Genomic DNA, 27,668 nt, shown 5'->3' on the forward strand with positions numbered 1-27,668 from the left:
TTATGAGTGTTTCTTTCAATAGTTGTTATATTAATGTAGATATTCATCCATTGACTATGCTTTGATGGAGGATTCTTGAATTAATGTTGGGACTATTTGAAAAAGACTCCAACATTATCATAATGAACTATTTGAAATAGTCAAATATATTTGAATCACATAGTTCATGATGGTAGTGACTTCAACGAATTTCAATAATTTGATGGTTTAACGTTTGATTGAAATTGAGGAGAATGACTAATTTGAAGAATTGAAAGAATTAAGTTACTCAACTAAAATTACTAAACAAAGAAATAGTTCTATACGACTAGAGTAATTGCTCTTTCAATTTGATTATCAATAGAAGCAGATTTAAAAATCTGTGTGGTCTAAGTGAGGGAAGATATAGTGAGATTTACTTTAAACTGTCAGTATGCATTTTGCCTAAATATCAATACTTTCCATTCAGCAATGCAGACAGTCTGAAGTGAATCTTACTTTAGGTATAATTATTCTGAACAATATTCTGAATTAAATATAAATAGAAAATTAAATATAAATTAAATATTCTGAACCAATACTTTTTTTATTTCCAAACGGTTCTTTGTTGATAAATATTGAAACTATTAAAATAAGGTTAAAATAAATTATTGAAACGTATTTATTTTTGAAGGTTTGAATTCTTCAAGATTTATCAGACTAGATTTAATTTATTTTTAAAAAAATTGAGCTCTCTATGATGTATTTGCTTTAATAATTGTGACTAACGTAGCTACGCAATCTCATTGGTTATTACTTAGTGATGAGGTCAATTTATAGAAAAAGTCAATTATGAACAATACATTGATGAAAAACTTGATGAAAATAATAGTTTTAGACAGTATCTTTTAAGAATAAAGCTATTCATGACATTGCCTTGATTAATTATTATCATTAACTATTATTTATTTATCTGTAAATTAGATTTTTTAGAAATTTTAATAACCATGACATTGCCCACTATTCACTGTAACTGATAATATCACAATATATTCATCATTAAACTATATTTATTCATTTTTTCATTTAATTTACATTATAATTCTAGTTTATTAATAGGTTTTTAACCTGTAGATTACTTACATTCGTATGTCAATTCTAATATATTTTATTATACCTCCAGTACTATGAATTAAATGACATATCGAAAGAATGAATAATCTTATTTTTCAATTAATTGAATCTATAATATTATTTTTTAGCTAATTGTATAAAGCTCTCTAGTTTAGTAACACCGTAGAGAAACAATAGCATAAGTAGATATCCCATGGTACAGGACGTTTATGTCGCAGCTTTTACTGTTATCTCAAGCCTATAGTGCACGTAGTTCTTTCCCTTCTTGACGCTGGTAGTCTCTCATATTGTGCCGTTCATACACTTTACCCGGTCAAAACAGTGAAAATCGACAATAATCAACAGTAATCGGCTTGAGATAACAGTGAAAGTTGCGACATAAACGCCCTATACCATGGGATATCTACTTACGCTATTGTTTCTCTATGGTAATACACATACAATATGAAGCTCTCTGTAGTATATTCATTTTTTATGTAGAATAATTGTAGTGTAATTAATAAAACTATATTATTACTGATTATTATAATCAATAATTTATTTTCATTGACATTGTAGGTAATAAGTTCTCACTGCCTTATTGTTAGCTGTGACCGATATCATTGTTACAAACTGAAAATAAAATTAGTATGCTGTGAATTTTCTAATGATTTCATTTATATTAGTTTATGGGACTATCTCGTGAACGGGAATAAATTTAGAAAACCTCTTGGTTTTTGAGTAATTTTTAATCCTTTATTCTTTATTCATTTATACAATAAGTACATCATCAAAATGATAGGGAGAGGAAAAATAAGGTAACAAGAAAATCATATCCTGTGAAAATACATGCTCAATTCTTACAGTGATAAGAAACTCACTTCAATGAATGAATCTTTTCAAGAACAAATAAGTTTTCTTAAGAAACCAAGGCAAACTCTTCACCCTTGAAACTTTTATCTTGATTACAGGGTATTGGCCTTCAACCGCCCGACCCCAAGGCATGCCGTGTCCCGCCTTGAAACAAAATTAGAATTATTTATGCACAGCGCAATTGTGGGAAGGTGGAGGTTTTCTCCATTGATTTCTCGGCAACTGCATTGCTGTTGGTGGTGGAACGCGGTTGCTAGGTGTACAATTCCTCTGCTCAGTCACAACATTGCTTCAGTCTAACAGTCTAACCTCTTCTCTAAGTATTCTCAAACTGAGGCTTACCATTGTTACATTCAACTTGTTGCAGGCGAAATTAATACGTTATCAATCTGCACTACCCCTAAAATCTCAAAAGTTAACTAGTCCATTTCATTATTGAGTTACATTATTTTATTCTACTATTATTAATAAACTTTTAATGTGATGACATAGGTAATCTTTGTTCGTTATTTCACTTCTTTTCCAATACAGTAGACTGACATCCCAATTCAATAGATGATCGTTTCCTGTTTACGTTGTTTCCTTCTTCTTCAAGACAGTAGACTGACAAGTCAATAGATGAACAAGGAAGACATTTCTTCTTGAACTTGAAATCTTCAGCTATGATGGACACCTTCCAAAATCATTTTGAGAATGATAACAAGTGTATTAATGTGATTCATGAGGTTAGTGATAGCTTTATTAAGTACCTATTATTTTAATAAATTATTATTTTGATCTTGTAATTTATTTACTGTTTGTTGGATTATTTATTTCACATATTCTATCTTTTAATTTATTTACTATCTGTTGGATTATTCATACCAACACATGCATTCATTTTCATTTCTTATACTAGTTGGTATTCTATATCATAGTTTTCTATTAATAAACCTCATTTGGACTATTTTCATCAAAATTAGGGAGAGAAACAGTTCTGGGTTTATCCTGTTGATTCTTTCCCAATCATTAATTTGATATTGTGATTGTGTAATGTAGGTAATAAATACAAATTGATCAATTTTAGACTCAACATCTGCGATTGATTATTAATGCACTGGTAATAAAAAAAAAATACTGGCTATGAATTTTCATGATAAGGTCATGATTTTGTTGTTTTGAATAAATTTATAGTGTCTAGTAAATTAGATATTGCTTTTTCATAACAATTTCGAATTCAAAAGTGAAATATTTTTTGATATATGTCAAACTCAGTTGAAGACTGAATCACTTAAAAAGCCTAGTTTGAAATGATTTAATAATCTATTAAGGAATAAATGATTATCCAAGAATAAATCAATTTTGGGAATTGTTAATAATTTTATAGATTTTTTTATCGATTTCAGGAATGATTAAACAATTAAATTATTGCTACGTTGGTTTGTCTTCCACACAAGCAGAGCAACATCACTTTATGAAAGTTGCATTCTTTTTGATAATAATTGAACAAAGGAAATATCATTTGATCCTTTTGAAATATAAGATTTTTTCGCATTATTATGATCAATGGAACAATATTAAACTTTTGAGTTCCATTACAGAGTAATTACAATATGTTTTTTTTAGTATAATTTTAATTCTTCTTGGCAAAATTAGGTAGTCATTTAACAATAAAAAGAAAAGATCTCACATTATATTAATAATAATATTCTTATTCCCTTCTGAAATATCTGTGATTTTATGTAGGCCTAGTCCAATATTATGATTTTATGTAGGCCTAGTTCAATATTATGATTTTATGTAGGCCTAGTCCAATATTATGATTTTATTAAAATTGTATTAATGGAATAATATTTCAGTTTCTAGTGCACTATGAATTCACGTCAACTCTGTCTGCCTTCTTGTCGGAAACACCGCGTCTTGGATTCACTTTGCCTCAACAACCAACTGAAATCAAGCCGCACATCCGACGGGATGATATAGCAAAAATATTCTCCACTTTCCAGTCAGAAAACTACAAACAGTTTTTTGAGGTAACTACTAACAAAAACTTGAAAAATCACTATATTATTCTGGCAATAGGTATGTCACATTATCACGCACATACTGTATTATTATAGTTTTAAATTTTTCATACTTCTACATTGGCACCATCACTAGGCTAGTATTTTTGTCATAACAAGAACTTAGGCCCGGTTGCACAAAAGCCGGTTAACCTTTAATCCTCACGGATCATTTCACGGGAACCAATCAGAGAAGGCGTTTTTGAAAAGATGGTTTCTCTGATTGGTTCTCGTGGAATTAATCACGGTTAAAATTTAACCGGTTTTTTGCAACAGACACTTAGGCTGAACTCACACTTACGTGACTCAGGTCGAGAAGAGAATCGACTCTAGTCCAGAACATGTGTTTTCAAATGGTGACACTCAGACCAGTCGAAAACATTGGAAAACACATGCTCTGGACTAGAGTCGAGTCTCTTCTCAGCCTGAGTCACGTACGTGTGAGTTGAGCCTTACTGTGCCATTGATGTATGAGTGAACATTGCTGATTCTCTAGTAAAGTAGTGAAGCATTTTAGCACGGTGAAGGAAGAGAACACATCTTTTATTTGTATTTTTCAAAGACTTGAGTTGTTGATAGTAGATCCTACACTCATCGCATGGGCTTAATCGTTAACAATAGGATAATATTTTCCCTTTCAATTTCATTAAAGTGTATACCTATCCCATGTGTTTTCCAGTATAATTTGCATTCTTGAAATGAAATGAAAAATATCTTCATTAGGCGGAGTTAGGACTTGTTATCAAGGAATATGATATTCTTGTATAGGAATGTAATGTTAACAAGGAATATGATATTCTTATATAGGAATGTAATGTTAACAAGGAGTATGATATTCTTATATAGGAATGTAATTCTTCACTCATCTGATAATTTCGCCTCTATTAATGGGCAGTGAAGTGTAGTGGAGATACCATAAATTATATAACTTTATCCAATTCAAACACCATTGGATGAACTGTTTCCAAATCATGACATTTTCATGTGTCTGAAAATAACTTTTTTCCAGTTAGGGCTACTCTTGAATATAAATAGAAATAGAAATCTAAGTACCCTTTTAAAATTATTTACTCACAACATGTTTCGGCTATATTATACCATTATCAAGTCATAATGGCATACTTGATAATGGCAACAATTTTAAAAATAGTACTTAGATTTCTGCGAGTAATTCTTAGATTTGTGCAAGTACTGCGAAATATTTATATATGCCTATTCCTACCTTAGACTCATTCTCGCACACAGGCAGTAATGCCTCTGCGAGAGTAAATATTTCTTAATATATATTTGTATATCGCTGTCATTTTTGTGGTGCTGACATTGTCTTATTTTTATTGTAAAGTGTATTCTTATTTTATGATGTAGGCTACCACTGTGATTGCTTGTAAGACTTGTGAAATAAATAACTTTTTGAATTGAATTTTGAATTGAATTCTATTTTTATTTATATGTCTGAAAATGTATATACAATAAAAGCCATGCGCTGGTTAAATATTTAAGAACAGCAATAGGAAATGAGAACTATGAACCATGGAAATGATAAATTTGAGATCGTCATCCTTTGAACGTTTCATCAATATATTTTCTGGCCCGTTTATTCTGTTGATTCTCTCCCAATCATTAAATTGATATGATCGTGGAAAGTGATGAATAAATATAAATAAACATGATAGTGATTCACTGTAAACTGTTACCATTCCTACAAATAACTTATATTATGCTAACACAATATAACTTCAACAAAGATGAAAATTTGGGAAGTCCCAGGATGGAAAACCTGAAAGAACTTGAATAAATAAATAACATCATTTTGAATTGTCACACTGAAGATGACACCGTGGGTGTTGAAACATAAATTATAACTTTTTAATAAATTTGTGATATTTTTAGACAATATTCTATTGTTTTATATAGTGGATAAATATCACTATATCTCACCAAAAACAGTATCTGAAGTGAATAAAATCAATGATCCCATTCAACCAATATACCGGGTGTTTCAAAAAGAATGACCCGATTTTAAACAGTAATATTTATTTTAAAAATGTTGTACACAAACCAATTTTACATAAAACTACTCACAGAAGTATCACGTTTATGATGATCTATTATAAGTGTTCTATGTGCCCTTCTTTTGGGGTTCGGACGACATCTAGACGGTAGCCAAGTTCATCCCAGACTGTTCACAAGATGTCTGTCTTCTCGGACTGTAGCTACTGCATCAGTTATCCTGGGTTTTAGCTCCTCAATATCAAGTGCTAAGGGAGGAACAACGTTAAAGATCGTGTTTATGTTTTGACCCCCTTAGCACTTGATATTGAGGAGCTAAAAAGCAGGATAACTGATGCAGTAGCTACAGACCGAGAAGACATCTTGCGAACAGTCTAGGATGAATTTGGCACCGTCCAGATATCGTCCGAGCCTCAAAAGGAGGGCATATACAACATTTTAATACATCATCTGATACTTCATACATCATCTTGATACTTAGGTGAGTAATTTGTTATAAAATTGGTTTGTTTACACCATTTCTTTAAATTAATTATAACTGTTTAAAATTGGGTCATTCTTTTTGAAACACCCGGTACTGCGTCAGTTTAAAGTGGATCTCACTATAGTAAAATAATGTTCTGTTTATTTCCAGATATGGCACATGACAATACCATCCTCCATAAAAAGCCTGAAAGACTATAAACGGTTAACATTCCACTTGTACGTCTATTTCGCCACGCTTCCATTCAGGAAAAACCGCAGGAAAATCATACCAATCGAAGTTGTTGAAATAGTTGATGAGAATGAAAAGGTTGACAACAAAATCGTCAAATTTGAACCCGAACTCGACAGGATCTCAGAAACCTGTGAGAAACCCACCTCAAACGAGAATGCTGTTTCTACCGATGAGGAAGATAACAATAATGTTGTTACAGCTATGGATAAAAAGTTCACCACCTTCAAAGATTTAGGTGAGGGCATAAATAACAACTTGAATGAGAGTCTAGTTATTAATACTAGTGAGGAATCTGTGAAGAAAATCATCAACAGTAACTACAAAGAGTATGGAGGGGAGGCTCCTTCAAAACTCCTCCAACCTGATGAAGTTTCAATCAATATGGCGAAGCGAAACAGTGTCACACCTGAAGAAACCGGGAGTAGTCGGAACTCAATTGATAGTCTGGAAGTTTTCAAGATTGATGCCTCTGGAAAATTCAGGGAAGTTCGGAACTCTATTGATAGTTTAGAAGTATATGCGGATGCTAGGATTGAGAGCACGTCGAAATTTATTGAGGCTGAAATTGATAACTCGACTATTGAACAGAAGGAGAAGGAAATAGTTGATAGACTAGTGGAGAAAGCTATCAACAACAATGAGACAGAATTAGTATTTGTTGATAAAGAAACTGAACAGCTCATGCAGTCTAATAAATTGAACGAAAATGATATAAATTCTGCTAACAACTCTATCCATATCTTGGAGGATATCAATATTGATTTCATAGAGAAAGAGAAGAACAAAGTAGCTGATTACAATATGATAAATATTTTGAAAAATAACGAAATTCCCTTACCAATAAAAGTTGAATCACCTAGACTTTCAACTGAGAGAGATGCAGTAGTACCTGAACTAAATAATGAAGAAACAATGGATAATAGTTCTGTAGATGTTAATGTTGTATCAAATGAATCAGCAATGGATGTCTTGAAGACGTTTCTGACGACCAAAGGTCCTGAATTCAGCTCTGAACCTGAGTTTCTTCCATTTTTTGCACTGCCCTTCATCAACAACCCGAAAGAACACCCTTCATTCATGGATATTTTCAAGGTAAACAGAGTAATGTTTTCTTGCAATTTTAGTTACTGCAGAAACAACAGAAGTCCATTCTCTGCACTTGTAGAGAACGTAGATAGAAATTGTGTAGCCTCAATATACAGAGTGTTCTGAAAAAAGTGCCCATAAGCCAGGGAGTGATTCCTCACATCAAAAGAAGAAAAAAAGTTCTCATTAACATAGGTCCGAGAATGCTTAGTTACCAAGTTATACAGGGTGAAAGATTTCGTCTGAATTTCAGTTCCCCTGCCCTGCGGGTATTTGTTGGCTGTTAATTAAGATGTTAAATTTAGCGTACTTATGTAAAATAAACTGAGAAATTGAATAAAACCGTTTCCAGACAGTTAGCTGCAGTAATTTTTAAGATATGTGACGAAATACGCGAAACTTGATCCAGAAAAACAAGTTCCTTTAAGGTTTGAAGCAGATTTGCTATATTAAATGTACAATAAACACAAAATATTTTCTCACAGAACTTGTAGAAAATTTAATTTCGAACAGAAAGATGTAGTATAAGTCTATAATAGACAAACGCAACCTCGAATAAATAATCCTTAATCACATACAAAGCGCATGAAAAATAGAGAGCTTAAACAGATTTTGTCTATTGTTGATCTTATTATTGACCTATTTTAATAAGAACTTTTCTTCTTTTGATGTGAGGAATCACCCCCTGGCTTATGGGCACCTTTTTCATAACACCCTGTATAACAAATTCATTAAACTTTTACATAGTAGCATGGTACCTCTCCAATAAAAATAGTACAGTCATTAAGTTTCAGGATCAAGTGTCAAATAAATAGAATTGATTCCCAATCATTTATCATATTTCATATTGCACAATGTAGCCTATTCCAATTTTTCGATTGATTAATCAATATCACAATTTTATTATTCCAAATTTGAATTCATCAATTATAAAAGCGCACTTCCAAAAATCATTAATTAATAGATCTTCAACTTCATTTTATTTCATTCTATTCTATTGGAGTTTGCAACTTCATTGAGCAGAAAAAATCGTCAATGACTTATTTTAAAACATTCTTTGTTTGAAACAGAAATTTCTATTCAAGGCGTTTCCTGAGACAGAAATCATTGATGAAAGGCAAATAGGCTATTTCATCATATCTTTGGATCCAATTTTAAAATGAACCATTTACAAATAAATGTATATCTTAATTTACAATCGTATTTCAACTTTGATTGGATTTTGCAACTCCATTGAGAAAAAAATCGTCAATGACTTATTTCAAGACATTCTTCATTGGAAACAGAAATTTATGAATGAATTCCTATTTTCTACCAACAAAGAAAACTACTGGAGAGGTCATAATAATAAAATTTGAATAACAAAATTATGGAGATTCGCAATTGCATTTCTGTATTCCAGTTACTTGAAGACAAAGGTTATTCGATCAATAAATCGAGGTCTTTGCATCAAGGCCCATTCTGGTATTTAAATTTCACAATAGCATTAATAAATTCTACCCTTTCTATCTATAAGGAACTTGAAGATACTTTATTGCATTTTCGTTGATATTTACTTCCATCTGACATCTCCATGCATTTCCATATATTTTAAGATAATATTCCTTACAGTTATTTTCACCAATTTTCGCATTGTAATACTGATTCTATTTTACATTTTGCCATTTAATTATCTTGGATTGTAATAGAATAGAAAATAGTATAATATATACACTATAGTATCTAGTACCATCCAGGCAATCAAGTTATACTTCACAAATATTCATTTCAACAAATATAACATATCATCAACAATTATTATCAAAATGATTGGTAGAGAAGAAATTTGGTTAACCCTGACTTCTCTCCCGAATTTTCATAATATGACACAGTCTGAAAATATTAATTTATACAAACCAGAATTTTGAAATGTGATGTCTTTAACACCAAATAATCGTATTTAAATTATTCTACTATATTCAAATATGGAAGAAGTGAAGGAAATATAAGAATTCTAAGAAGATGGTTTTATGTCAATTTTGTATTGATAATAAAACACAAGAAATATCATGAATTAATTGAAAAGTTGAAAGTTAACCATGAGTGTTGAAACATGTTTGTAACTTTTCAATAAATTCGTGATATGAGGTGGAAAATTGATTACACAAATATTGTCAAATTCACAAAAATAAGTTTCCGCCACACTGCACAGAAATCAGCTGTTTTCCAGTCCCTACGTAGATCTAAAAGACATTGTTTGCAGACGACTCTCGTTTGACGTCAGAACAGGTTTCTTTCCGGCCTAGGCCGGAAAGAGTGCCCTTTCCAGCCGCTAACTTGGTACTTAGAAAGGTGATCAAAAAACAGATGATCAAAAAACTTTTCATTATTTGTGTTCATTATTCAATAATTAAAACATTTATAATAATATCATCTTATTGTCATTTGAAAGAATAAAAAAGTATAAACTCAACCTCTCACATAATTGAACATCATCTTTTAGGTTAATTAGACAAATCAGAATAGAAAATAAAAATACTTGTACAATTTCCTGATATTCAGATTACCTCAGATTTGCTAGAGCTATCACCTTCCACTTCTGCTTTCGGAAGTGCTTAGTAAACAACTATTCTCATATATATGAGAATAGTTGTTTATTTTTGTGTGTGGCGAAAAATACCGTTCGCACCACGGGCAAAAATGTTTCTCCGGCTCTCAATCTTTTCTAGTCCTCGGCCTACGGCCTCGGACTCGAATTTTCTGCTCTAGGTGCGAAATATACTATTATTTAAAACCTGACTTGAGTTTCTTCAGTGGAAACATCATCTTCAGTGGAAACCACATCTTCTGGTTGTAAATAAACTTATTTTTGTGGATTTGACAATATTTGTGTAATCAATTTTTCACCTCATCATGGAAATGTTCCACAACATTTCTGAAGACAGTGAAAATTCGTGATATTTTTTGACAATATTCTAGTGTTCCATTACCGTACGGATAAATATCACTAGGCTATATCTCACCAGAAACAGTATTTGTATTGCTCGTGACCTAATAATAGATGAATAAAATCTGTATAAAATATTGAATATTGGAGATTAGTTCTTCATTATCTAAGAGTATGTCTAATTCCCTTGCATTTTTGTCTTCCACAGGAATCATGGGCAGAAACTTTGGAAAAACGTCTGGTGGACTTTGTTGAGCAGTACAGCTACGGCGAAAGTGTAGCACCGTCCCTCATCAAGCAATGCTCGAAACCAATTATTGCCTCAAACAATAATTCCAGAGTATCAAGTGCTAGACTCACAAGTATAAATGAAATCGATGGCAATCGACGCTATAAAAATTTGAAACACAAATTTCAAAAGCTTCACCGAGATCACCAAAATCTTATAGGTGAGAAATAACTTTTTAATTTATTATCAATTTATTTTGAATGAAAAAGACTAAGAAATTGTCAAAAACCCTTTTTTTAGTCTGTGGTTTTTGACAATTTCTTAGTATTTTTTATTCAATATGAATAATTACCACAATATCAACTTCTCAACTACACAAAAAGTATCAATTTATTGTTACCGTATAATAATAATTAGAATAATAATTATTAGAACGACAGTTCTATAGAGCAGTCAGATTTTTCAATAAATAAATTATTCACTGACAACGATATTTATTGAGATAATTAGCTGGATGTCAGTTGGAACAGGCTACAGCCTTCTCCATGTTTGTAAGAATTCATTAGCATTTGATGAATGGATGCAATAATATTATTTCTGACCATGTATAGTCAGTGGTAATTGAATTGAGACTAATCGTAGTTGAATATGGGTTTTTCATTTTATTGAATTCTAATATTGATACTGTTGCCATATTTATACACAGAACCGATATTTTATGAGTATTATAACGTATAGCAACAATGAAACTGTTTGATAACTAGTATATACAACAATTAATCAATTTATTGCTAAACTGTTATGCAAAACTGTTGTGCAAGTAATACAAATTAATAAATCAATCACATTTGTTAACTTGAATTCAACCAACCCAATTCATATTAAACTTTTTTTGTAAAATATTGTATCCATCTAGAATAATTATTATTGAACGAAATTCCAAATAAATGCTGTATATCACCCCGAAGGCTTCTGCTACTGCAGATATTGACAACAGGGTAAAAAGCTAGATGGAAATTCGATGAGCGCTACTATACAAAAATTATTTATACAGATATACAGCATTGTTATCTGCTGCTTCGAATGCTGTGATATACAGCATTTAATTGGAATTTCGTTAAATAATAATTATTCATCAATTAGCATTTGAACAAATGATGATTTAAGTGTGATATTTTTGTTTTTTATTCTGTTTTCAACCGTCAAAATGTAAAAATCTTGATTTTCGTTGTTTTTGAGTGAAAATGGACGAAATTTTAGTAAAGTGAAATCATAACCCTATTTCGAACTTTTATAATGTTATCTAAATTTAGGAGAGAAATAGTACAAGGAGTACCCTTAGTTTTTCTCTCCAAATCAGTGCTTCTTTGTGAAAAATATAAATAAATGCAACTTCCAATTTTTTTCCATCTGTAGACTGGCTGGCCGCTATGACTTTGTATAAAAAGAGCACTGCTATCCAGAGATTGTCAGTTTGGTGTAAGGGTAAGCATTCATGACCGCAATTAGGAGGTACTGGGTTCGATTCCCGGCTGACAAATTATTGATGTTCAATTTTTGTACTATTCAAAGGCAGAGGAAAGTTTTTTTTTTCAATTTTCTTAAAATGTTGCAGGTGTTGCTGCTGAGTTGACAACTGCCCTGGAAAATTCAGTTAGAGGTCAAGCAGTAGATCTGAAAGCGACACTTTGTAACTGCGTCAAAATATTTCCCGAGCTTTTCTCCAAACCTGGCGACGATTCAATGTCTACTTTTCAAATCAAGGTAGAAAAAGACAAATTGATAAATACAAGAGTAGCATTGATCTTATCCATTTATATGGTGGAATTGACAAGAATCTAATCATCAATCGATCAATCAATAATTTGATTCAATTAAATACAATATGACTTGTTTCTCTGTTCCAGAAAGACTATGGACATGAATATAATAGAATAAGTACTACGCCGTGTTATCATCTAGATGTGCAGAAGATCAAGCAGCACCTGGCGACTGGCAGCATGAAAACTAAACTTCTACTGATTCAAGCTCTCAGATGGGTTAGTAATTCGCAATAGATTGGTAATAAGTACATTATAATAAACTTAGATTCAAATTATTAGTTATTAAACTTAAATTATCAATATTATATAAAACTCAAACCACATCTGTTTTTGAATTCAACTTTTTATCAAGTTGATTCATCAATAATTATTGAAGCCTATTATTATTATTAGGAGGAGCAGGAGTATGGGAAAAGTAAGGGAAAGAGAAAGTGTGAGATGAAAGTTGAATATTAAAAAAAGTGAAAGTGGAAATGAAGGTAAAAGTAAAGTGATGATAATGAAAACACTGGGATGTCAAAAATATCACTTATTTATTGTCATTTTGACAAAATCCCAGTGGTTTCATTATGGATAGTATCTGAAGACGCATAAGATAGGGAAAGACTGTATACGGGGACTGTAAACGAACCAATAACACAGAAATGATGGCTTTGCTTGATGTACCTTATTGGGCTTTGAAATGGTAATCATCCAAATTTTCATAGGCGTAAAATAATCCAAGAAGATGGAAAAAGTAATTATACAATTAATTAATATGTTTTGACAGTGAACAGAGTATACATAACACTTAGAAAATAGGATGTTGTACAAAATACAACACGCGACTGCTCGTGTGATTGAGTAGGGCGCGACTACCGGAATGTTAATTTAAAAAGAAAAAAAAACACTTTGAAAAAATCTTTGGAATGAATTCATTGTAATGAATAATTATTACAACTCATTTGAATTGCAGCGACTAGTGTCATATTAGATTTCATACATTTTTTAATTATTATTATTATTCTTTATTGATTTATACAATAGGTGCATCATAGAAATTATAGAGAGAGAAAAAAATGAGGTAACCTTATGCTATTTCTCTCCCAAATTTAGATTACGTTACAAATAGGTTAAGTCTTGTAGTTGTTTACTTCACAAAATTTTCAGTCCTTAATTATTTTTACAATGTAGATTTTTAAATTTAGATGCTTCAAAACATAGAAGAAATATTTTACATTATTATCACTAAAAAAGGAAATATTCAATTATTAAAGGAATAATTTTGCAGGACCAAAAACCAAATTTAATATTTGTAGTTATTTCTTTGGCAAATAAATGAATTTGAAAGTTGGACTTGATTGGATTGCAGCGACTAACCCGCAGTTCGAGTGACGACCGCGACCACACCGTGCTCTGGCTGTCGCAACACGACGTGTTCTCGTTGCGCGCCACCGTCCTGGAGGACATGTTGGCCCCTCCAGGGGCATGTACGCCCCACCCGCTGCAGCAGGCGGTCGCGCGGCTGCTCAACACTGTCGCGTCGCTGCGCTGTGGTCGCGACTACTTGGCGCCTTCTCACGCGCTGCTGTCGCTGCTAGTCGCTACACTCCGACAGCAACGGGTCAAGATCGATCAGACAACGGCTGATATGCTGTTGGCCACCCTGCAGAAGTTGAGTCTCAGGTCAGTCAACAGGCTCAGTTCAGCCAACAATCATAAAATAAAAGTATTTATGTTTTTAAGTGGCACTAGTATTGATTGTTCAGTCCACTAAATGATTATAATTTTGGATCACCAATGCTCCAAAGTTCGAATAATTGCTACTGTTTGGACGTAATATCAATGTTTCCCTTGTTGTTTGGCATTTGTGTGGTGGAGGGGGCAATTGAAGGGTGATGCGCATAGCATGACTGTGCCAGTTGTCAGCCCAATCGAACAGCTCAGTTCTCGTGATGTCGATTTATTGCAAGTGAACTATTGATGTATTGTGATTGATTGCAAGTCTCCTCTCGTCTCGAATCGTGATCTGGACACGGGATCCTGGAAGAAAGGAGGACTTGGACATGAAGGTAGGCCTATGTTATTGTGCAATTAGCCATTCAAATTGTCCATCTTGTTACCCGATGCCAGACAACCCAAAAATGTTCTCGCTTGTAATTGATACAGTCCACAAACCAGAGTGCTGTTTGAGCCAGCCTCTGTCGAATAAACAGCCACTATAGTGAGGTCCACGTTATAATGGCAGTGTTTGATTAGCAATGGCATTGCTATCCTTTCTATCATCCAACAAAGCGGATTTCGCTATCTCTTTCTCGCTTTGCTCTGTTGCCAGATCGTCTTTCAACAATGTAGAATTAATAATTAACTAACAACATATTTCATCTTGATTATGAAAATTCGTTATGAAATTATTGAAACATATAATTTCTAGCTTGATAAAATATTATTGATTATTTTAAACGAGAATGAACAGTTAATATTATTTCAATAAAACTTTATCAGCTACCGTCTATAGAAAGGCATTGACAAGATTGGCAACGTGGAAGTCCGAGAAAGGACCTTATCTCAAAAGAGGCAGCCTTGTCTGGTACACGGATGGTTCTTTCATTGGAGGAAAATCTGGCTACGGGGTGTACAGTGATCCACCCAGAACACAAGTCTGTATAAGTCTGGGACAACCCTGTACCATCTTTCTGGCAGAGATTTGGGGCATCATGGCTTGTGCCAACATAGGTACTGCCAGACCCTATATTACTATTGCGACAAGACCCTATATTACTATATACTATTGCGACAAGCATATAGTAAGTAATCCTGTTAGATTGTCAGGCAGCCCTCAAGGCTCTTGACTCCAATGAAATCAAGTCCAAATTGGTGTGGGAGTGCCACAAAACACTCAGCAGGCTTGCAACACGCAACTCTGTGCATCTTGATTGAATACCTGGCCATGTAGGCATAGGAGGTAACGAGCGAGCAGATAAACTTGCTAAGCGGGGTTCCAGTATACCATTCTTTGGTCCAGAGAGGCCAAGCTGTGGCATATGCAAAACAACTGCCTTCCAAACAATATGTAAATGGTCCAGGGACTTACATCACCAGCAATGGCAAGGTCACCCTGGTCAAAAGGCTTGGTGAGTCTGGGTAGAGGTCAGGTAAAGCAGTTGATTGCCCTGATAACTGGACACGGCCACTTTAGGAAACATCTCCACACAATTGGACTCAGAAATGAAAATCAGATGTGTAGGCTTTGTAATCAGTCTGAAGAGACTGCCAAGCATATCATACTGGATTGTGAAAGACTTGGGGCTAGGAGAAGGGATCTGTTTGTCTGCAAATAACCAGGTGATGAATGGGATGTTAGTATAGGGAAGAAACTCCTGGACCTTGTAAAGGACACAGGAATTGGTTTGCCTAACTAACATACTTGGGACACACAATAAGCTTTGGTTGACGTGTGAGGTTCTTTGAACCTTTGGATCTTTGAATCCGTCCCTTCAAAACATTAACATTACCATCGGCAACGTTGTTCTATCATGCTCTACTGCCATTATAACGTGGACCTCACTATATCCACCACCAACTAATCTCCTCCTTCATCAATGAAAACTCAATTCAAACTTCAAACAAATTTGTTATTGAATTGAATTTTATATCGAGATAAACTTGTGTTGCAGGAAAAATCAACGAATGGGCATGATTGAGAACGGTATGGTGGAATGGTTGATCGAGAAAATGAAGGGAGACCAGAATCGGTCGTACACTCTGGAATACAGCTCCGCTCTCCTCATGAACCTTTGTCTGCATAATGAGGCCAGACAACGGTTTCCCCCTCTCCTTCTCTCCACCCTCATTCAGCTGCTTGATTCTTCTCACACGCAGGCTAGTCAACATTGTTTTTTTGAGAATTACAAATATTCTTGAATTTCTTGAACCATTATCTTATTACATCAAGTTACTTTATGTAAACATATGTATACATCAATTTGCTTTAAAATGAGAGAATTGAATCCCATGTGATTCGAAATAAAGTTACTATATAACCACTATAACTATATCCCATGTGATTCGAAATACAGTAACTATAACCTATTATATTAAGCGAGCAATTTCTGTATTTATATATCTGGTTATGTTTATATCTGGTTATTTATGTTTTACGGATCTCTAACGATTTTCACGAAATTTGGAACATAGTAGGTTTATGACATAAAAATTCGATTGCACTAGGTCTCATTCTTTGGAAAACTCGCTGAACGACATTAAAATGATAATTCATCCTTGGAAAACAGATGATAATTTTGTCGTCTCTCAATAACAGAAGATGCGTGTGTGCCTGTGTGGGAGGGAGACAGAATTATTTCCAGCTGTGTAATCATTATCAATCAGCGAGAAATATTATCTAGCTAGACAATTTAATCTATTTGATCAACATAATCTGATTTGTTGACATGACATGATAATCCTCCTAAACTAGAGTATAATATTATCATAATTTTCAAAGTTGATCATTATTTGACAATTTCAAGTGATTAGTGAGTGTTATTTTGTTATTCAATTTGGTTTGTATATAATCTAAATTAAATTTTTTGTTTTCAAATGTTTGAACAGAAAATTGAACCTGAGAATTCAAGTGTATGGAACATAACCTACTTTCTGGACTTTTTATAGTGTATAAATCAAAATTCGAGAAAAAAAAAGTTTTGGGCTGTGCCTGTTAGTACTTCCCCAATCATTTTAAAGAATTGTTTTCGGTTTATCAAAAGTCAATAAATGAATAACGAGCAAAGCTCGGTGCCCCGATATTATCTATTAAACACTATAACCTGCTTATATAGTTACTGTAATTTGAAAGCATGCTCCTGTCAGTGAAATTATGTCTTATTCTCCACAAATCGTTATTAAAGAGCCGGTTTCCGAGCTCAGGATTTAGCTAAGTTCTAGACTTTGACTGGCTTTAAACTCTTGAGTCAGAAAATTGTCTTTCCGAATCAAAGCATTAACGTAGTCCAGGACTTAAATAGACACTGGAGTTTAATTTTTTACAAATTATTGTTACAAAATTAGTTTGGAGAGCATGCTCATTTGAATTAGCCCGCTTCAATCAGCTGATCTGCTATAATGCCAACAACAACAGTAAAATATTGAGAATTTCCTACATTATTATCTCTTTCAGTCCTGGACTCAAATAAGTCGAGAACTTGATAGATCCTGGAGTTTAGAAGATTAACCCGTGACTCAGAAAGTCGATTTAGACCCGAGCGCTTATTTTAGTCCTGGACTCTGTAAGTCCAGAGCTTTTAGATCCCGAGCTCGAAACCTGCCCTTAGTGATAAAACAGATCATTCGTATCAATCCACTAATGACGAATTAACTAAATCTATTCAAAACTATTAATCATATGTATATTTCAGATTGTCCCAGTAATATCGGGTATATTGTACGGCCCTTATCTGTGCGTTAGATCAAATTTTAATAGATATTTAATCGGACAACATGAATCATTCCTGTAGAAATAATGATGAATTAACCAAATGTATTCAAAATTACTCATCTTATATATATTTCAGATTGTCCCGGTGATATCGGTATATTGTACGGCCCTTATCTGTGCGTTAAATCAAATTCCAATAAATATTAAATCTGACTACATGAATCATTCATGTAGACTTAACTAAATCTATTCAAAATAATTAATCTTATTTATATTTCAGATTGTTCCAGTGATATCAGGTACATTGTACTGCCTCCTAACCAGAGAAGAGGTCAACAATGTAGCCAAAGATTTGAATTTAGAACGGACAATACAGATTCACATACAGAGGTTCAGTGCTGAGCCAGCTATGGTTCGACAGTTGGAAACACTTTTGAAACTGCACAAAGGGGAGTTGCCCCCTGATGCAATACAAACCATTTCTGAAGAGCCAAATGAAGATGAAATGGTATGTTCATGATAAAATTTATTAATAACTAGCAGGAAACCCGTGCTCCGCAAGGGTCCATTTTGAAACATGACAAACTGGAAACTTGACGTAATGAAATCTTGAAGAATTGAAAATAGGCCTAATACCATCCTCGGTTAATTTATAATCAATATGCAAAATTACAAGTTAATCAGTCCTGTAGTTCAGACGTGATGATGCGTCAAACATAATTTTCCTATCCCGTACGTAAGCCAGTTCTTTACTTTATTATAGTACGGTATAGATAATTCATGGACACTAAGGCTTCTGGGATAAAAACGTATAGTTTTCTTACTCATTTCTTCAATCCAGTGAATTCAATAGCTTTAAAAATAATACTACAGCTTCTACAGTATTTTTCATCACCTATACCTATAGTCTTATATTTATAGTAAGGTCAACGTTATAATAGCAGTGGAGAAAATAGCAGAACAGCGTTGCTAATGCCTTCTATAGACGGTAGCTGATACAGGTTTATTGATGTAATATTAACACTGTTCATTAATATTATTTATGATGAATTATTCTATAGTCAGATTTTTACTCTAATAATTATTGGCGTATGAAGGAGGCTCCGTTTTCCTTTTATATTATCCTTGAAATGCAAAATTTCAAAAAACCTTGTATATACGTCTACGTGCAATTAAAAAAGGAACATACCTGTCAAATTTCATGAAAATCTATTACCACGTTTCGCCGTAAATGCGCAACATATAAACATTTATTTATTTATTTATTTATTCATTCATTTATTTATTTATTTATTTATTTATTTATTTATTTATTTATTTATTTATTTATTTATTTATTTATTTATTTTTATTTATTTATTTATTTATTTATTTATTTATTTATTTATTTATTTATTTATTTATTTATTTATTTATTTATTTATTTATTTATTTATTTATTTATTTATTTATTTATTTATTTATTTATTTATTATTTATTTATTATTTATTTATTTATTTATTTATTTATTATTTATTTATTTATTCATTTATTTATGGAGACAACAGGTTACCCCTAATGTGTCTCCTTCACAAATACAACAATACAAGATTATTATACAATGAACAAAGTAAAACATTTAAACATTAAGAGAAATGCCAAACCGTCGACTAGAATCTTAGGCCTCACTTCGCTCGGTCAATTATAGATTTTGAATTCACTGATGAAATGAGAATATTATTCCAGTTCATGAATTTTTGAAATTGGAATAAGTCAGACCTACTAATCCTGTCATAATAATATATCTCATCCTTAACTTATATAATGAAAAAATGGGCGTATTTTCAAGTTGGTTGAATCTTCTCAAAGAAACTTTCTTACTCAACTTTCTCGGTTGATTCTCAATGAATGATATGTCACTGAAATTGATATACTCTAGAAAACTTGATTTCTGTAGTGAGGTCCACGTTACAATGGTAGTGGAGAAAGATAGGAGAACAGTGTTGTCGATTCTCTGCCTTGCCATTGCTTTCTATGGAAGATAGCTGTTACCGGTATATCTGATGTAATATTAACTGTTCATTTTTGAAGAGACTTGACATGTTGACAAAAAATCCACTTTATTTTAATAAGAAAATTTATTTCACAGGAGCATGGTTCATTTTTTCTTTGAATAATCAGTTATATTATTCGTCAAGGAAATGTATTTTTCAATGATTAAATTTACATTATTGAGTTAAAATATTTTGTAATAGAGAGGTCTGCGTTATAATGGCAGTATTTTATCAGCATTGGTGTTGCTATCCGTATCTATCATTCAATAAGCGAAGCAGATAGGGCTATCTTTTTCTTGCTCCGAATGTTGTCAGATCGTTTTTAACAATGTAGAAATATAATTAATTCAATTTAAATTATGATCATTTATTATTTAATAATTAAAAAGTATAATTTCTTGGCAAATAGAGTATAATATTTATCATTTTTAACAAGAATGAACGGTTGGTATTACATCAGATATACACCAGTCCTTCTTTAGGAGACAGTGGCAAGGCAGAGAATCGGCATCTCTGTTCTATCTTTCTCCACTGTCATTATAATGTGGACCTCACCATAATCAATTACATATCAACATTGTTAAAAAACTATCTGAAGACGTTGCAAAGCTAGAAAAGGATAGCGCTACCTGCTTTGTCGATTGATAGACAAGGATAGCAACAATAATGTAAATCAAATACTGTCATTATAACGTGGACCTCACTATATAGTGAGGTCTATAATAGTAAACATCATTCTATTGTTCATAAGAGCTGTTTCTCTTGAAATTGAAGGAAGACCCTGGTGAACTTGATAGAGAATTGGACTTTGACAGTTGAAAGTTGATAGTCTTCAACAATGTAGAAATATAATCAATTCAAAATATTCAGTTTCAATAATTATAACAGCTGTTTCTCTTGGAATTGCAGGAAGACCCTGATGAGCTTGAGAGAGAATTGGACTTTGACGATCCAGTGAGAGCGATGCCGGGTGATTTGTCCGGTGATGACTTGCTGAACACTCTTTATTCGTGTCCAAGTAGTGATATGTGTCATTAAATAATTTAATGAAATTATTTAATTATTAAATTTTGTTCTGTTTCACGAATAGATAAATATCAATGTCTGTTGAAACGTAATTTCATCTGTTATTCAAGGAAATTATATACTTGTACAAAAATGCAATTTAGTCTCTTTTCAATATAGCTTACCTTAAAAAGTCACCACCTGTTGATATATAGATTAATATTGATTTGTCTAAATTATGGTGTTATTTTAGAAACAGTGATTGTAATACAGTACATATTTTGAATAACTTCTGCTAAAAATAACTATAATTTTCATGAAATAGTAGAGCCGGAAATAGCATATTATTTTTCCATCATAAAAAATACATTATTGATTTGTGCGTTCTTGTAATAAATAATATTTAAATTTAATTCCCCATGTATTATGGCTGCCGTTTTGATGGTCGATTTTTTGGTTCATATTAATCTAAAAAATTAATCTATCTTCCTAATATTTTATTTCAATTTTTTTTTAAATGTCAGTAACTCCCATTTGATGGGAGATGGCGTGTTGAGTGCCATCCTGACATCCCAGGCAGATGGCGTGTTGAGTGCGGGAAACGGCCGGGAAGGCTGTAAAAACCCGCGTATAAGGTATAAGGTAAGTAACTCCCATCTACATTCATTTCGAAAACGTATTCACCAAGTCAAATCGGTTTTTTTCAAGTAGCATATTCTCATTTTCCGGAAATTTAACAAATAATATTATCAATCAACTTTGAAAGCTTCTACAACCTTCGATTCCTTTGTTCAGTCATGAATTTTGGGTTGAGACCGGCCATTAGCTGAAAAGTTAGTTCTCTTTGTGTCGAGCGCTGTGATTGGTTCTCTAAGGAGACCAGGCAGGTAAGACTGTTTGCTGCTCAGTCAAGTTCCAGACTTAATAAATAATTACTACTTGTAATAATGATAATAGTGAAAACAAGATGGATAACCAACAAAGATGATAGTTAATGGTTGCTCTGGTTCTTAGCTCGTGTTAAGAAGTAGCAACTACTTTTCATAATTATATTAGCATTTCAGTTAATTATTTATGTGTATGCAAATCATGAAACCCTTATCATGTATTTATTTGTGATGTAATTGGTTTACCGGCTATGCGATAGATTTCTGTAAAAATTGTCAAGTGATGAGCTCCCAGAAGTATGATTCATGGGAGTGAAAATAGTAGGAGATTCTCTACAACCTTGACTACTTTTTGGATTTTTTATCTGTAGTGTTTCACAAGATACGCAACTTTGGATATGCAAGACTGTGTAAATGAGGAAAATATCAAATTTCTCGCATATTCAAAGTTGCGTATCTTGTGAACCAAATCAGATAAAAGATCCAAAAAGTAGTCAAGGTTGTAGAGAATCTTCTCCTCTTTTCACTCCCATGAATCGTACTTCTAATTTCAATACCGTTCAAAAGTTACAGCCAATTTAAAAAAATGATAATTTTTTAGCAATTTTACTGTTATTCAAGAGTCTAAAACGAGCTCAATACATGATCTTGCGATTGATCTCAAATGAAAGAGAATTTCATGCTCTATAAGCTGAGTTGCCTTAAATCCATCTTGCATTACTGTTTATTATCGAAAAACTGTCAAGACTGTGAAAATGAGGAAATTCCTTGAGGAAATTCATTTACCTCACATGAAAGAGGAGATTCTTTTCTTCAAATCAAGACCAAGTATCATCTTTTATCATTTCGGGTTACCGAGCTTATAGGGATTTTAGTTGTAAGTTTCAGAGATAAAGTTTTGTATTTTGTGAGATTCATCAAGATTTTTCTGGTTTTATGAGAATTCAGGGTTTTTCATGGTTTCTCCCTTTGACGTCGTGACGTAAACATGCGATGTTTTAATTTTTAACAACATACAATGCCACTGCCAAACTGACATCTTTATTCCCGTTCATGCTAGTTGAAGTTAATTTACTACCATTATGAGAATAATATCGATAAAGTGAGGTTTAGTTGTAAATTCATCTATTTTATGGAATACAAAATTGAATTTTCAACTTCAAATATTCAAAGAATATCAGTAAAAATTTTCAATTTAGTTTCGTCATGTTGGCAATCCTTCACTGCTGGTTGCCTTCTGTAACCAGTCTTAGTCTATATAGATCTCAGTATTAGTCTATCTTGTCTATAGTTTTGTTAGTGATGATTTTTTTAAGTTTTCTTTCTATTAATCGTGATTGTAAGGAATTCGTGTTTAAATCAACATGTTCATGAAATCCATGGATTAAACATCATGAATTTTGGCAAAAATGGAAGATCTTCATTCTTCCTGAAATCTATATGTATCGAACATCATGGATTTCTGCAAAAATGGAAGACTTGCATTTATCATGAAATCCTTGAATCAAACAACATGGATTTTTGTAAACATGGAAGATTTGCATTTTTCATGGAATCCATGAATTTATCAAATTCTCTCATGTTCAAGTGACAACGATAAGAGCGTAACTATGATACTGTAATGATATTACTGCAATAATATTATGATGACATTATTGCTATAATAATAATGAATCACCATGGGCTACAAGTTGGGCCTATCATAAATAAAATAACAATAAAGTGCAACCATGTTATGACTATTGCTTGAACAATGTCTAATGAAAATCAAATGAAATTGTCAGCTTCCCCCATATAAATAACACCATTGCTTCCAATTTAACCAATGCTGACAGTCACAAGTGAAATCAACTATAACATTCCAGTGATTATAGAACTTCTATATTCAGCGCAAAAGCCGTTGGTAAGAGAAACAAGAGAAGTGTTTGTATGCCTATTTTGTTGAATTTGCCGTGTCATTGATATTTCCTCGATTTTCTCAAGTTTTCTCATGGCTGGTGGCAGATTTTTCAATCTTGAAACCAGTTCAACATCAATAGCTGTTGACAGCACTGCTCTGTATAAAATAAGCCGCTTTACGTTGCAAGACCATAAATGATACGCTGGAGTGTAAATTTATAATGCTGGAGATCTATACTGGAACTGGATGAGCCGAATAATGAATTTCTTATTAATTATTTATTCATTCATTTATTTAGAATACATCACATGATTCAAACAATGAATCAAAATAATGATTCAACTCAAGATGATTCAAATAACGATTCATCTCAGAGAGGTTTACAGGTTAACGCTAAAACAAAGGTCATTTACACATCGAAAGTATGATACAAATGATTAAACTAATAAAATAATGATTCAAGTCAGAGAGGTTCACAGATTAACGCTAAAACAAAACTCATTTACACATCGAAAGTATGATAGGCCTACAAATGTTTTAGAATTAAGAACTTAATATTAAAAATTAAAACAAACTAGAATAAAAAATACAGAAAAAATATATTTCAACATTTCACAATCTTACAGTAGCAGGTTACTAAAATGAGTATATTATCTCAATCTCAAATCATATCACAACAAAATTCCACAACTAATATCCCAAATATACCATTTATGAATTCCTTTATCCCTATAACATCTCATTCATTATGTGACCATAATGGAGCTGACTTGTGTTATACTCCATGGTATCGTTAGGAGTCCTGCGAACCCCTAGATATTTATTATCTTCAAAATAAATAACAAACCAAGACTATGCTCTTCTTCATATTCATTATTATTCACTTAACCTTCCGGCAGTCGCGCTGTTGTGAAAAATACAACAGTGTCAGTTTTTTTGCTGCACAAAACTATTGAATGGGGTGGTGTCGGTGAATGAGTCATCTATGGATTCTAAAACTTTCCCCCATCACTCCACTGAGTTGCAGTATCAACCGAGCAATCTGGTTCAGTCTTCAGGTGCCATTTAGTCGCACTGTGCATAAGATAGGGAAACACTGTATACGGGGACTGTAAACGAACCAATAGCACAGAATTGATGGCTTTGCTTGATGTACCTTATTGTGCTATGAAATGGTATTCTTCCAAATGTTCATAGGCGTAAAATAATCCAAGTAGACGGAAAATTAATTATACAATTAATTAACATGTTTTGACAGTAAACAGAGTACATAACACTTGGAAAATTGGATGTTGTAAAAATACAACACGCGACTGCTCGTGTGATTGAGTAGGGCCATAGCCACCTCTAGTAGGGCGCGACTACCGGAAGGTTAAATTGATATTCTCATTTTAATTTATTTTATTTGCTGTATTTTCTCCAATCTTTATTTCATCAATCTCATTTAATTACTAGTTTGACCGACGTGCTGCCGGTCTAGAATACCAGTCCTAGCGTCCCAACAACACAAGGTGCTAGAGTGGTAGAACCCCACCGAAAATCCGGGTTCCTTTAATCCATAATCCTCTATATTCTACATCATTACCCCTCAGCTAGCCGTAATATCCTCCCACTTGTACCTCTCATATTTTCCACTTCCCTGTAAATTCTGCAGATTTGATTCATTCATGTTACCCATCATTTTCATTTTCATTATGAATTTTCACAAATATAGAAATTTAATTACCGTAACAAAATATTTTATCTCAATTGGAAAAATTATTATTTAATTAATCAAAATATATTTTCTTGACAAATAAAATATGATTGACTATTTTAAACAATAGGCCTAATTAACAGTTGATATAACTTTAGATAAACCGGTATATCAGCTATCCTCTATAGAAGGCAGTGACAAGCCAGATAATCGGCAACGCTGTCTTCCTATCTTTCTCCCCTGCCTTTATAACGCGGACCACACTATATAAACTAGTCTTGAGAAGCGTAGCCTGTACTAGAAAACTCACTTCTAATTTTTTTCTCAATAATATCTGATGATAATACACTGATTATTGTTAGTTTTAACAAGTTTTTTGATAAAGCATTATCAGTGCCTTTATTATTGTAATATAGATTATGATTATAATCAAACTGAGCATCTCAAAGAGTTGTTCATCTTTCAATTTTTTCAATTTATTAAAACACACAAAACAAGACGAAATAAAATAACAAAGAATTACAAAACAAATAAAATACAATAAAATGTTACAAATATAAAAATCTGGTGTGGTACACTCACACAACTTTCCTTGCTCATATTTGAAACTACGATCAGACTTCTGTATATGTGTATATATAATTGTTTTCAGAGTACTTTTTCCTTTGTTTAAATTGTGAAATTCGATTATTTTTTTTAGTCGTAATTTTTTTAAAGTCGTCAAAAAAGCTGTTCTACAGATGAAATATCTCGACTATCTGTTCTTTTTATGAACTGCGCTACCTACCTACCTCATGCACGAGAAGGAGGTTACTAAGTCCATTTCTCAAGGATGGGGTGGACCCCCCATCAGTTTCCCAGAACGGAGACTCATGCCAGTTGATAGAGCTGATAAATAACTATAGGCTACAGGGTATGAATTTGAAAAAAATCGGTCAAGTTATTTTTGAGAAAATCGTGTAAAACATGGTTTTTTAGTAATTATCCGCCATTTTTCTCAAGAATATAACGGAGCTCCTGCAATTTTCCCAGAAATGAGACTCATGTCAGTTGATAGGGCTTATAAATAGCTATCCATGGTATAAATTTGAAGAAAATCGTTAGAGCCGTTTTCGAGAAAATCGTGAATAACATGGTTTTTTAGTAATTATCCGCCATTTTGAATTCAATTTTATTGAATTTCATATTGTCGGATCCTCATGGTATAAGGACCTTAAGTTTAAAATTTCAAGTCAATCGGTTGATTAGGAATGGAGTTATCGTGTTCACAGACATACACACATACACACACACACACACACACACACACACACACACACACCCAAAAATCATGTTTTTGGACTCAGGGGACCTTGAAACGTATAGAAAACTTGAAATTAGGGTACCTTAATTTTTTTGGAAAGCAATACTTTCCTTACCTATGGTAGTAGGGCAAGGAAAGTAAAAAGCCATGGGCTTTGTAGTTGAGTGTGTTGAAGAAGAGAAAAAAAGAGAGGAAGATACCTAGCCAACTATGGTTTCCCATGTTGAAATATCATCTGGAAATATATTATTTTTGTCAAGCCTATTTTATGAAATAACTAGCAGAACCCTTGCTCCGCAAGAATCTAATTAAAAGCTTGACATATTGAAATCTTGAAAAATTTAAAATAAGCCTTCAACCATCTTCGGTAAATTAAGAATCTTCTAGCAAAATGTCCTAAGTCTATCAGTTCAGTAGCTCAGACATGATGATGCGACATCTATTTATGAATTTCCTATCCCGTACGGCTACTTACACACACACCGATATTTGGTCGTACGATTTTTGTCGTCCTTATGAATTCTATTAGATTGAACGAAACTTGACAAACATCATCTGTTTGAAATAATCTATTTAATCCAATAGAATTTATAAAGACGGCAAAATATCGTACGAACAAAAATCGATGTGTGAGTGCGGGGCTTAAGTGTAA

The 27,668-nt window shown here is 32.7% G+C and overlaps 1 protein-coding gene across 1 annotated transcript; it reads left to right on the forward strand.

Annotated features, from left to right (window-relative positions):
* Nucleotides 1-1,180: 1,180 nt before the first annotated feature.
* LOC111043275 (lisH domain-containing protein ARMC9-like) lies at nt 1,181-21,638 on the forward strand. The gene is made up of 10 exons (XM_039433614.1): nt 1,181-2,669; nt 3,783-3,956; nt 6,631-7,806; nt 10,935-11,175; nt 12,571-12,719; nt 12,863-12,994; nt 14,130-14,443; nt 16,435-16,639; nt 18,472-18,699; nt 21,135-21,638. Exons 1-10 carry the CDS (start codon nt 2,607-2,609, stop codon nt 21,261-21,263), a joined length of 2,811 nt encoding a protein of 936 aa, XP_039289548.1. The 5' UTR covers nt 1,181-2,606; the 3' UTR covers nt 21,264-21,638.
* The last annotated feature ends 6,030 nt before the right edge of the window (nt 21,639-27,668 follow it).

The sequence above is a fragment of the Nilaparvata lugens genome, chromosome 7 (assembly GCF_014356525.2).
Source record: "Nilaparvata lugens isolate BPH chromosome 7, ASM1435652v1, whole genome shotgun sequence".
Lineage (NCBI taxonomy): Eukaryota > Metazoa > Arthropoda > Insecta > Hemiptera > Delphacidae > Nilaparvata > Nilaparvata lugens.